This window comes from Hylobates moloch, unplaced genomic scaffold (assembly GCF_009828535.3).
Source record: "Hylobates moloch isolate HMO894 unplaced genomic scaffold, HMol_V3 SCAFFOLD_15, whole genome shotgun sequence".
Taxonomy (NCBI): domain Eukaryota; kingdom Metazoa; phylum Chordata; class Mammalia; order Primates; family Hylobatidae; genus Hylobates; species Hylobates moloch.
The window spans coordinates 59,304,277-59,318,509 of NW_026652290.1; the positions used below are offsets into that span (position 1 = coordinate 59,304,277).

The window sequence follows — 14,233 nt, forward strand, 5'->3', positions numbered from 1 at the left end:
GACCGCCACCACGCCCGGTTTGTACTTTTAGTAGAGACGGGGTTTTGTCGTGTTGATCAGGCTGGTCTCGAACTCCTGACCTCAGGTGATCCCCCCGCCTTGGCCTCCCAAAGTGTTGGGATTACAGGCGTGAGCCACCGCGCCCCGCCTAAGAGCCTGCATTTTTAACAAAAGGAACATGTGATTCTGACCCCATACTGAAAAAGACATTTGAAGGACAAGTAATTTGTTTTAAAAATACGGATAATCATACTTTAGCTACATCACTTCCTGTGGGATGTTTTCATTTTAGAGACTCCTTTAGAATTCCAAGTTGTGTAAGCAGGGAACTTAGAGGTTGAATATTATCTGCTTGAATTCCACCTAAACTACCAAGTAAAAGCAAAACAAAGAGGACAGCCTCCTTAATTGATTGTTTGAATCAAGGTCCTTTAAATTGTCACCATAGTTTAGGTTCCACTCTTTCCTAATAGCTCTTAAAGAAAACTTAATGCCAGAAGCTTTCAAATGTAGATCTAAGTTGGGGGGGGGGGGGTGGGGGGTGGTGGAGGGAACACATTTGGAGGTAAATTGTAGGTTTCCAATAAAGGGGTCAAATGTGTATTATCAATTTAACAATTGAGCCTCAGTTAAGGCCCAAATTTCTTACTCTTCAAACACTAAGTTGTCACAAAATATAAAAATATATATATGTAAACATAAGAAAATATGAAAATATAAGAATTGACAACTCAGGAAACCCTTAGATTTTAATATTATGATTATTATTATTATTATTATTGAGATGGAGTCTCGCTCTGTTGCCCAGGCTGGAGTGCAGTGGCATGATGTTGGCTTACTGCAGCCTCTGCCTCCTGGGTTTAAGCAATTCTCCTGCCTCAGCCTCCTGAGTAGCTGGGATTACAGGTATGCGCCACCACGCCTAATTTTTTGTATTTTTAGTGGAGACAGGTTTTGCTGTTGGCCAGGCTGGTCTCAAACTCCTGACCTCAAGTGATCCGCCTGCCTCGGCCTCCCAAATTGTTGGGATTACAGGCATGAGCTACTATGCCCAGCAAGATTTGGTTTTCTAAAGTAAAATAGATCGCTTAATTTTCTTGTGCATAGACACCTCGAAAAAAAATCTCAACCCCTACAGAACATCAAGGCACTCACATAAACGTACTCATTTTAAATGATCCAATTAATATTGTGGCAGACTTTTAGAATTTTTTTTTTTTTTTTGAGATGGAATCTCGCTCTGTCGCCCAGGCTGGAGTGCAATGGCGCAATTTCGGCTCACCACAACCTCTGCCTCCCGGGTTCAAGCGATTCTCCTGCCTCAGCCTCCCAAGTAGCTGGGATTACGGACTTGTGCCACCACACCTGGCTAATTTTGTTATTTTTTAATAGAGACAGGGTTTCTCCATGTTGGTCAGGCTGGTCTTGAACTCCGACCTCAGGTTATCGGCCCCCCTCGGCCTCCCAAAGTGGTGAGATTACAGGCCTGAGCCACCGTGCCCGGTTGTAATTACACTTTTATGCACAAAAAGTGTAATTTTAAGAATCCTTATCCTTGAGAGTTGAGGCCCTCTTTTTCAAACCCATGTTTAAGGAAGAACAAGTATTTCAATCACTGGGGTTTTCTTTTTACTGATTTTTTTAAGTGTTCATCAGGCAAAAGCTCCACTTGCTGTGAATGGCAAAGGGTACAGTTCTTAAAGGCTACCCTGGGCATAAGAATCACTCTGTATTACCTTTGTGATTGCTTTCTGCACTTGCCAAACCCAAACCTTTCAACTGGTCCATGAAAATCTACTCAACATTCTCTAATTCTTCTATTCCTACGTCAAATGTTTCATGGAAAATTATATGCCAAGTCTTTTCCAGTCTTTCCTTTTTTCCTCTGGTGGGTGGGAGGAGTTGAGGGGGTAGATATGAAAGAGACAGGAACTCCATTCTGCCAAAAGGAAGAGATAAATCATTTGAATTCCCCCACTCCGATATTTTACATCTGCAGATAATGCAAACTGAGACACTTACAATAGGCAACAAGACTTTTTGTCACTGCCAGTCTAGATAATTTAAACAAAAGTAACTATGGTTCGATAGCTTCTTTCTTCCTAATTTCAGATGTTAAACAATACAAAGAAAGATGCTTTAGAATGCTTTTAAAATGTTATATTAATGTGAACATCACTTGAAATTTATGTAATAGCTGCCTTATTTTCACCTCCTCTAAATCAAGTTTATTTCTATTCTATGACTAAAAGTTACTTCCAATATAATGGTTAAAGTCACTAATTTTAGCCTTTTAGTTATTCACACATGCAAACATGCTTTCCCAGGTACTTCCCTTTACCTCCTCCACTTACCTCTGATGTAGCATTTTTTTAGTCTTCAAAGAGGTCAGAGATTTTTGAGCCAGAGGAAAACAGTATCCCAGTATTGTGTGTAGTTGGCCAATTAGTCCAAGGTTAGACAGCATGTTAAATATTGAGCCTAGCCGGGCACAGTGGCTCACGCCTGTAATCCTAGCACTTTGGGAGACCGAGGCAGGCGGATCATCTGAGGTCGGGAATTCGAGACCAGCCTGACCAACATGGAGAAACCCTCTCTACTAAAAATACAAAATTAGCCGGGCGTGGTGGCACATGCCTGTAATCCCAGTTACTCGGGAGGCTGAGGCAGGAGAATCACTTGAACCCGGGAGGTGGAGGCTGTGGTGAGCCAAGATCGCACCATTGCACTCCAGCTGGGCAACAAGAGTGAAACTCCGTCTCAAAAGAAAAAAAAAATCGAGTTTAGATTAATCCTAGAGTTTCTGGTTCACTTTAGTTGGCTACCCTCTTTGATGGTTCTAAAATTAATACAGTTAATAAACTCACTCAATTGTATAACAGTCAAAGTTTGTGGGTGGAGGAAAAAAATGAAGGGCACTGAGAGACATTCATTCCATCAAGGGCACTATGCAGTGCCTGGTATTTTCTTCCTCCATTACATATGGAGATAGCTGTCATCACATTCTTCTTCCACAACTCAGAAGAAACTAGATGAAACACCAGAGACAACCTTTATGTTCGTTGTCTGGGACTCCGGCCCTGAAGCGGGCAATGAGGTTTGCACATACAAGTCCATTAAGAAGGAAAGGCAAAAATACTCTCTCTACTCTCCAGCCCTCATCCTCAAGGCTAGTATAAAACAAGAAAAGGTCAGTTAAACGTATTTTCATCCTTCTTTTATATGTTAAAAATAATATGCCTAAAAGTCTGCAGATGAGCTAATATGTCCTTGAAAGGGGGCACGTTACACACAGGTCTCTTTAGCATTTCTAATTCTGTGAAAGCCACCTTAAATCTTTTGGGAGACAAAACAGTTTGTTGGAAGAAAACAGCCTTTGATGTAGCTATAAATCGCTCTTTTATTTTCTTATGTATTTATAAAATCATACCAGAAATAATGAGTTGTTTTGTCAATAATAGAACACTGACATGAACTTGACCTAACGACTAGCATAAAGCTGTCAATTCATCTTGCATTAACAAGAAAATGAAACAAGAAATAACTATTAGAAAGAAATGACAAAATTCAAGTTGACTTTGAAAAAATCTGATTTTATTTTCTGAATCAAAATGAAGTATTTCATGTTAAATTTAGACTGTTTAGCTTTCCACTGATATCTCAAGATACTTTCCAGATATTAACAGTACTCAGAACTGTGTAAAAGTTAACCACCAATACCATGTTTTAAAGAAAAAAGTTTAAATGTAAGACTAATGTCTTGGGGACATTACTAAATGTATTTCTAAGAAACCCTTCTCAAAGGTAGAAGTATTGGCAATTCTAATTTAAAAATTTAAAATTTTTAATTATTGGAAATTTAAGTAACAATAGTTTCAAGAGCTAAGAATCAGATTGCTTTTTAAAACAGAATTTTTTTTTTTTCCTGAGGGATTCATACTTGACAACTCCAGTTAAACATAATACTCCAACCAAATCCCAAATTTAAATGCATTATGTCACCTTGGAATAGTAAAATTATAAAATGGTATTTCTAAATTATAATATATACACATAATACACCATTTTAACCGTCACGTTTACCAGCAGAATTATGAAATCAAAAACAAATTCTACATTCAAGGGACAAATGATAAACGCTCTTTCATTGTTGTAAGAGTCCATTCCATTCTTTGTTGTTTTCTACTCCCATATTTTAAAATTATGACCAAAGGACCAAAGGCCAAGTCAATCCCATTTCCCTGAACCCAACTGCCAGTAGGTACTGGCCGTATATACGCGTCCTTTAACAAGCCACGTTCTCAAAAGGCTGGGGATATTTATATAAGAACTTATTCCAAAGTGACTCTAAGATCCATGTTCCCAAGATCTAGTACGGGCTATTCATGTGTTCTGAGGCATGTCCAGCATGCAGGCAAACTTATCTGTTCAAATTGAGGTAAAACAGACAAAAACCACTTAATATTAACAGAAGCTACATAATTAAAACTAACCTTCTGCTGCTTATTTAAGCTAATGATGTATTCTTACCAGAGACCCTCAAGTCAATCATTTCTTTTTAGTTACCCCCAAATTAAGCCTCTTCTTTCAAAGCCATTATTACTTAAAAAAAAGTTTTAATATGAAGAAAAATATTTTTTCCAGAACTTGTATTTTGTAATTAGTGTGATGCAATTTCTTTTTATTTTTCAAACTTAGTAACTCATGTATGGTACTATTTGATATTTTTTTCAGATACCAAGGAATACTGACAGGATTCATAAATAGGATTTTCTGACACTGGCAGGAAAGTCTGCTAACGTTTACAAAATACCAAAGACTCTTCTTTCAAGCTTCAAAGATGACTGAGAATTAACAGTTATGATTAGTTTTTCAGTACAAATAAAAAATTTAAATCTTAATTTTTTTGGCCAACATTTTAAACAGTCAAATTTTACTGTATTTCCAGGTTTCAAATAAAAACAAACAAACAAAACAACTAATGAAAATTACCCAATTGGCAACAAGTCCTGTATTCCAATGTTATTTTTAAACCACCAATTATAACCTACTGCCAGTAATTATTTGTAAGTACCTGCTTGTTTTATTAAGCACTGGTCAGTTATATAAAAGAATAATTTGCAAGAATGATACTTGGCAATGGGTTACCTTAATGCTTCTGGAATAAACAGAAGCATTAACAAAACACCAGATCTTAAGCACTTTTAAATCTGTAATTTGAATTACCCAAAGGATTTTTAAATGTTACTTTTACATTGAAGGATTGTAGGGAGTCCAGTCCCAGCTAACATGGTTGATTTTAAAAAACAAATAAATCCCTAAGCCACAAAGTAATGGAATACTACACTTGCTTTTTATATCATATGGAAACAGCTCCAGGCAGAGCACAAGTAGAAGAAAACCTGCCAAATCAAAGTACTGTAAATAAAGTTCCTCTATGTACTCCAGTGAAAAAACCTCAAAAATAAAAATTAGAAGACCACCCACTGTTACCCTCCCCCCGCAACAAAACCCACCCAAAACACTTTAGTTCTGAACCTAACATTTCCCTAAGAAGTTCACAGGAGAAGCTTTAAGGTACTTAAAGCTGCGGCAGTACAGTTGAAAGCGCCACATTACAGAGGAAATGCCCTAAAGGGTTCAGCAGCTGCCCACCCATCCCGAACTACCCCCCATCCCAGTAATATGTAAAAGCTCCTGTTAAAGTTTTTTCTTATGCTAATAAAGGCATACCACCTAGTGTGCTAAAGACTACGACTAGCAGCATTAGAGCAGTAAAGTGAAAATAGGAAGCCTACAGGAATGATCTAAATGCCTACTTAGAAGAAACAAAGCAGCAGACAGAATCCTTAGCCCTCTAGTCTATGTAGGCAAGCAGTTGAATTAAACTCAGATTTACCCACATTAACAAAAATTTAACAAAGATTTCCCAAGACACCAGAATAAAACTTGACCTTTCCAGTCAAAGGGTAGAGAGAGGCCTCTTCCATGTCCTGGAGTTGAATGAGTTCAAAGATTGGCAATAAAGGAAAAAAGAAAGCATTACGGGTGTGATGGGAACAAGCTTTGGAGTTTATCGAACAGTCACACCAAGTTTCTCTAGCACACGGACACCCTTTTCTTGGTACTCTTGTCGGGTCATCCAAAAGTTGTCTTTGTCTTTCATGATATCCGCTAGAACTGCACCACCCAGGAATACCATGTGCTTTCTGCGGGGTGGGTCTTCAATGCGGATCTTAAATTTCTAAAGGAGAAAGAAAGGATAATGAAATGGTACATGTGCACAGTGCTTTCTGCTTTTATGAAAATGACTTTTTAAATATATGCTCTCGCCCAACCTTGCAACAGTCCTGTGATATTAAGTAGAACAGTAGGATTTGGTACCTGAGGTACAGAAACATTTAGTAATTTGCCCAAAGCTCATGTTTAGGAGACAATACATCCATCCCAGCATGCTTGGAACAGTCCTGATTTACATGTGGTGTCCCATCATTATTAATACCATCCTTTTCATTCTTGAGTGTCCTAATTTGATCAGTAAATTACATGACTTAACACCCTACTGAGAGACCAAACATCAGAGACATAATCAGAGCAAATTTCCCATCCACTGGCAGATGACCACTTGGGAAAGTCACTTTGCTGTCAAACGAAGTCTGGATAAGAGGACTTGCATGGCTGGGCACGGTGGCTCACGCCTGTAATCCCAGCACTTTGGGAGGCCGAGGCGGGCGGATCACGAGGTCAGGAGATCGAGACCATCCTGGCTAACATGGTGAAACACCGTCTCTACTAAAAATACAAAAAAATTAGCCGGGCATGGTAGCGGGTGCCTGTAGTCCCAGCTACTCGGGAGGCTGAGGCAGGAGAATGGCGTAAACCTGGGAGGCGGAGCTTGCAGTGAGCAGAGATCGCGCCATTGCACTCCAGCCTGGGCGAGAGTGAGACTCCGTCTCAAAAAAAAAAAAAAAGAGGACTTGCATGACTTCTTCAAGGTCTCATACTGTTAAGATTCTAGTCTAGTGCAATAGAGTAAAACTGAAGTTCTTTTAAGCAAAGCTTACTTTCTATTGTCTCAAAATCAAATGAAATGTTCTTAAAATAAACAAGGCCAAATATGGTCAAAACAAATCATCAGGATGTTATGAGAAAATGAACACAGTAACCAAAATTAAAGGCAATTGGGAAAAGTTTTATGCTCTGTAGCTACTATTAAGTGTCTAGGAAGGACACACCCTTATCTTTATGGTTGGTCAACACCTGAAAGAGAAACCTTAAAATGACATAGCAAGTTTTTCATTTACAGTGTCACAATCCTGCAAAAAAGACCCAATGTAACTACGTCATTCTAAATCATTTGTATATTTATGTCACATATATGAACTATAAGGGTTCTGACAATCCAAGATAAAGAAAAACATCAGTTTATTTACCAATTCTGAGACTGTTTTAATTGTTCCTTTAACTTTCTTGCTCTTAGGTAGGGGTCAGCAAACTTTTTCTGTGAAGGGCCAGATACTTGAGGCAGGCGTGACAAGTACCCAACCCTACATGTAGCTAGAAGGTGCCCACAGACAATATGTGACAACAGGTAATATTATGTAAACAAATGGGCTTGGCTGTGTTCCAATAAAACTTAAAAAAAAAACAGTTTTGGCATAAGGGCTATAGATGCCCACCTCTAATCTAAGGGAAACTTAGCTAGCCCCTGAAGACACTGCTTCTGTAAATATCTCAACTGCTTACTGTTTCTCTCTCACACACTACCTTAATCCTGGAAGTTTGGTAATATGAGTTCTTGCTCTTCATTGCTGCTTCTATCTCGCTCATCCCTAAAATTCCACGGCCCCACTGAAACTCATTCTATCAGATCATTCCATCTACCATTCCCCTCCTTGCTGAACTCATCTACAGATTCCTACAGACAAATTGCACCCACTCTCAAGCAGCTGAACAAGATAGGAAAGAAACAAAACATCTTGCTTTAAAGTATCACTAACCTCAACTGAGCCCTTCCTGCTGTATGGCAATCCTATTACATTTCTCTATTCTCTCTTCCATTCTCCAAAACAACCATTTCAACCTCCTCCTCTATTCTAAAACTCTACCACCCCTCCCCTCCTCTCAGTGCCTCCTAACTGGTCTCTCTATGCCCACCTTTGTTCCCTCTTCCCCCAAGAGTCTATTCACACCAGACTTAATGATCCTTTAAAAATATACATCAGATCCTATCATTTCTCTGCTTAAACCGCCCGCGCACCCAAGACTTTCCATTTCACTAGGAGTCAAGCCAAACTCTTTACCATGGCTGAACAAGACCTGCCCTCTTGCTACCCTTCTGACCTCATATCCCACCTGCCCCCCTCCCTTGCTCACTCTGCTCCAGCCACACTGGCACACTCCCACCAACCTGGGGCTTTTGCATTGTTCCTGCCTGGAAGATTCTTCCCCCAGACAGTCACATGGCTCACTCCTCTCACGCTCAACTTAGGTCTCTGATCAAAAGTCACTTCACCCAAAAGGCCTTTCCTGATCACAGTTTATGAAGGAGCACACGACCTCCCCAACCACTAACATTTTCCATCTCTTCACCTTACTTTTCTTCATATCATTTATTACCACTAATACATTATTTAGACTAAAAGCAGGGATTCTGTTTTCATTGTTTTGTTTGTCCCCAGCACCTAGACCTATGCCTGGCACCCAGGAGTTCAAGAAATGTTTGCTGAATAAATGATCACCTGAGATTAATTATAAATCATATGTAAAACTCAATAAAATCAGAAAAATGAGTGAAGTACTTAGACAGTATGGCTCCTTTCCAGTCTGTTAATCTGTTTAATGTATGTGAGCCCATACTCAATTTAATTTCAACAATGAGTCATATATGAAAGATGTAACATACAGTACTCTGTACATAATCTCATTATCTAAAACAGTTGATCAAAGTCAGTGAGACAAAGCTGAGAGATTAACTCAGGATTAGATAACTCTTGGTTGAGTATACAGCACATACTGTATACTTCACATAGTCCAGAGTTTGGTGGAAAAAACACAAAAACCCATGCCAAAAAAACATCGACTACGGCCGGGTGCGGTGGCTCACGCCTGTAATCCCAGCACTTTGGGAGGCCGAGATGGGCAGATCACGAGGTCAGGAGATCGAGACCATCCTGGCTAACACGGTGAAACCCCATCTCTACTAAAAATACAAAAAATTAGCTGGCCTGGTGGCGGGCGTGCCTGTAGTCCCAGCTACTCGGAAGGCTGAGGCAGGAGGATGGCGTGAACCTGGGAAGTGGAGCTTGCAGTGAGCCGAGATCGTGTGCCACTGCACTCCAGCCTGGGTGACAGAGCAAGGCTCCGTCTCAAAAAAAAAAAAAAAAAAAAAGAAACATCAACTATTACTAGTTTAAAATTTCTTTCTACTGTACATACCAACAATTACCAATTAAAGTCTGTTTCAAGAGCTATGACAGTTACCGGGATGCAAAAAAATTTGAGACATGATGTTTTTCAATCTGACTGAGAAGACAACATATGCAACAAATAAAGTCAGAAATATGAGACAGCCCAAGAGAAGCACTGAAGGCTGACTGCATATCCAAAAAATAAGTTTAAAAAAAGAACAAAACTCAAGTGGGGCATTTATTTCCCTATAGTACAGCAGGTTCTTCTCATGCATATACAGGTGCCTCAGAGTCCGTGCTGGTTGTTACAGATGAACCAGAACTTTTGGCCCTGACCTCACTGCCTCCATCCATCGACTCTATAGAGGTGACCAGAGCTTATCTTGAACTATTTCCTTCTTCCTATCATTTCCAGGATGTACTTGACTGCAGCAGGAATTTGTTTTGGAAGACGTCTTGCTCCCTCTGGTGGTTGTCAAGATTCACAAACTACTGTATAGCCTTTTAAAAGAATGTTAGTAATAGCTGATTTACTAATACTTACAGAAAGTTTTTCCACATCACCCTTCAAAACTCGTTCTAAGTAAAGCTGTTTAAGTTCTCGTTCCAACCGTGATGGCAGGCCAGGATACATAGTAGACCCTCCAGAAAGCACAATGTGTTTGTAGAATTCAGATCTAGAAAGGCACAATGGTTATTCATTTGGAGTTTTAGGTTAGGAAAATGGTACCTCAGGGTTACTGTTACTTATGTCAGCCTCGGGGTTGCTGAGAGAATTAAATAAAATTCCACATGTAAATCACAGGGCTGAATATTTGCTGTTATTACTATTGTGAAGTAACGACCCCTCTTTACATATAAAATCTTTTTACAATTTTGATGAAAATAAAATACTTCTAAAAGTATATAATACACTTTTTTGTGAATGTAACTGAGACTTCTAATAATGACCAAGATTTACATTACAAACTATTTTATCACATGCTTCCCTACAGCCACTAAGATGTGGTTGTTTACTATAATTAGCCCTATTCTACTTTAATCCAGAATTCCTGCTTTTTAATTTTTCATTTATCTTTTGTAGTTTTCTCTTTTTTGTTCCTTTGCTTAGAGGCTGTCTGCTGTTATTTTTGGCTAGACTGATGTGTATGCTTCTTATAGCAGTACCCTCTTTTCTGATACAGTACCCTGCTATCTACTGATAGCAGTACCCTCTATTCTGATATCTATGATATCAGATAATCCAATCTAAAAAGACTGCATATGTAGTAAAAGTAACAGAATCTGAGTGAGGGTCTGAGGAATAATTCTCACAGTAAAGTTTGGGAACTGATTTGCACCCATTTTGGCCTTATTCAACCTGGCTTCCAGGTTCTCAATGGCTAAAGCTACTGCAACTCTAACAAAGCATTGCTTTTGTATTTAATTGCCAAAGCAAGCCCAGTGAATGTCACATAAACTAAGCAGTTGAAATACAGATTAATGTGATAAGTACTCATAAGCATTTACATGTACATTTTCAACATGCAGAACAACACAAAACAAAATTTGAGTTGTTCCACTTTGCAATGCAAACTCTGTGGAGAAGGTACTGAATCTGACTCTGCGCTTTAGGTACGTCAAAGCTCTAATCAGCAACAGGCATGTACTTCTTTTTTTTTTTTTTTTTTAATACAGAGTCTCACTCTGTCGCCAGGGCTAGAGAGCAGTGGCGCCATCTCGGCTCACTGCAACCTTCACCTCCCAGGTTCATGCCATTCTCCTGCCTCAGCCTCCCGAGTAGCTGGGATTACAGGCGCCCGCCACCACACCCAGCTAATTTTTTATATTTTTAGTAGAGACGGGGTTTCACCATGTTGGCCAGGCTAGTCTCGAACTCCTGACCTCGTGATTCACCGGCCTCGTGATTCGCCGGCCTCGGCCTCCCAAAGTGCTGGGATTACAGGCATGAGCCACCGCGCCCAGCTGGCATGAACTTTTAAATACAATTTTGCTGTGAATGAACATCAAATCAAAGAACAAAATCATCTCTCTAATCCCTATCATGAGAATTTACCATAATTATGAAGGCTAGATTAGATTTCTGATCATCTTCCACCAGGTTTATAGCTTGTTACGAGTCAATTGCTATTTTTATGAATTTCTATTACTATCCTGGCTCCAAAGCCATCCCATCAAAATTAATTAGGTGGCTATTTAACTCAGGGTTACACAAATAAATGCTTGCTGTACAAAATGCTTCTGGGTGAATTCCTCTATAACCTGAGTGTAGAGAAGGGATTTCTAACTATGACTCAAGCTCTAGATGTAATAAGACCATAAATCTTTTTATATGACTAAATAAAAACAAACTTTTGCATGGCCAAAACACTAAGAGCAATAGACAAATGGCAAACAGAGAAAGTATCTGTGAAAGACATCAGAAAGCTAAAAGAAAACTTTTCAAAACTGGAAAAAAAACAAAACAAAAACAAAACAAAAAACAAAACGAAACAGAAAAAACACCAAAAACTCCAAAATCTACAGACAAAAAGCCAGGAACAATTTGCAAAAAAAAAAAAAAAAAAAAGTTAAAAATGTCCCTTAAGGCCGGGCGTGGTGGCTCATGTCTGTAATTCCAGCTACTTGGGAGGCTGAGGCAGGAGAATCGCTCCACCCAGGTTGCAGTGAGTCGAGATTGCACCACTGCACTCCAGCCTGGCGACAGAGCGAGACTCTATCTCAAACAAGTTCCTTAAACATATAAAAATATGTTTTTAGATATATATATATATATTTTTTTGGTAACTTTTTTTTGTGGCAGTGGGGAGAGACAGGGTCTCACTCTGTCACCCAGACTGGAGTGCAGTGGCACAATCATGGCTCACTGCAGCCTCTACCTCTCAGGCTCAAGCTATCCTTCCACTTCAGCCTTCTGAGTAGCTAGGACTACAGGAGTACACCACCACACCTGGCTAATCTTTTTGAAAAAAATTTATGTAAAGACAGGATCTCCATATGTTGCCCCAGCTGGTCTTAAACTCCTAGGCTTAAGCAAACCTCCTGCCTCAGCCTTCCAAAGTGCTGCGATTACAGCCAGAAGCCACTACTCCTGGCTTGACTTCACTCTTAATGAGAGAAATAAAAAGTAAAATTACACTGAAATAATTTCTCACTCATCAGATTGGTGGAAAAGGATAAATGATACAATTGCCAGAGGGAAATTTGGCAATATCTAACAAAAATACATGCATTTACATCAAACTAAGAAGTTTCTCTCAGCACTTTGGTAGGCTGAGAGGGGGGTGGATCACTTGAGGCCAGGAGTTCGAGACCAGCCTGGTCAGTATGGCAAAACCCCATCTCTACTAAAAAATACAAAAAAAAAAAAAAAAAAAAAAATCTGGGCACGGTGGTACATGCCTGTAATCCCAGCTACTTGGGAGGCTGAGGCAGGAGAATCGCTTGAAAACGGGAGGCAGAGGTTGCAGTGAGCCAAGATTGCGCCACTGCACTTCAGCCTGGGTGAGAGAGTGACATTCCGTCTCAAAAAACAAAAAACAAACAACAACAACAAAAGAAGTTTCTGCACAGCAAAGGAATAATCAACAAAGTGAAGATACAACCTATAGAATGTGAGAACATATTTGCAAACCAGACATCTGATAAGCGGTTAATATCCAAAATATATAAGGAACTCAAATCTCAAATGACTCAATACCAAGAAAGCAAATAACCCAATTAATAAATGGGCAAAGGACCTGAACAGACATTTCATAGTCCTTTAACATACAAATGGAAAAAATGCTAAGCATCCCTAATCATCAGGGAAATAAATGCAAATTAAACCACAATGAGATATCACCTCACATCTGTTAGAATGGCTATTATCAAAAAGAGGAAAGGTAACAAATACTGGCAAAGATGTGGAGAAAAGGAAACCCTTGTACACTGCTGGTGGGAGTGTGAATTAGTACAGCTATTACAGAAAACAGTATGGAGGTTCCTCAGAAAGTTAAAAATAGAACTACCACATGATCCAGCAATTCCACTACTGGGTGTATCTCCAAAGGATCTGAAATCAGCATGACTATGTAAGAGAGTATCTTTATCCTTAGGAAACACCAACTAGTAAAGAATTGATGCATTTAATCTACCCTCAAACGGTTCAGAAAAAACAGAATGAAAAAGCAAACATGAAGAACATCAGAATTAGTAAAATGGTAAATCTAGATAAAGGATATAGATAAGTTTTCTGCATTTTTCTTGCAACTTTTCTGTACGTCTGAATTACAAGTAAGTTTATAAACAACTTAGTCATTCTATTTAATTCCATCTATTTCTGATAAATAATTTTAAAACTTTTTTTATTATTTTTCTGATAAATAACTTTGAAATCACCATTTCTAATGTACCTGGTATCAATGTCAGCCGCCTGAATTGTGTTAAAAAGCAATTCAGCAACACCAACTCCTTCAACATTGATCAAGTGAGGCTGAAATAAAGCTTCTGGTGCTTCAAATCTCTCTCCCCCAACTTTGATGATACGTCCATCTGGGAGCTAGAAACCAAGAATAATCAGGTACTAATCAGCAAAAGATTAAAATTTCCCAGTGTTCTCCGGAACACTAGTACTTATAAATACATCTGTTCTCTAACCAAAATCATTACCAACAACAATTTTTCCTAAAATATATTTTGGGGAAAAAAAGGTAAATTAAATAGATTTAGGTAACTGTTCTTATCATCACATTCTGTTTTGCTTTTAAAAATGGTATGCCAGGCCTGGCGCGGTGGCTCATGCCTGTAATCCCAGCACTTTGGGAGGCCGAGTTCGGCGGATC

The 14,233-nt window shown here is 39.1% G+C and overlaps 1 protein-coding gene across 1 annotated transcript in view; it reads right to left on the reverse strand.

The window, feature by feature from the left end:
- Nucleotides 1-3,572: 3,572 nt before the first annotated feature.
- Nucleotides 3,573-14,233, reverse strand: part of ACTR2 (actin related protein 2) — a 44,564-nt gene continuing 33,903 nt past the window's right edge. The window contains exons 7-9 of the mRNA XM_032176424.2: nt 13,805-13,950; nt 9,955-10,087; nt 3,573-6,244 (exon numbers count right to left, since the gene is read on the reverse strand). Of these exons, the coding sequence (XP_032032315.1) occupies nt 6,074-6,244; nt 9,955-10,087; nt 13,805-13,950 (450 nt within the window). The 3' untranslated portion in view covers nt 3,573-6,073. The remainder of the gene's footprint in view (nt 6,245-9,954; nt 10,088-13,804; nt 13,951-14,233) is intronic.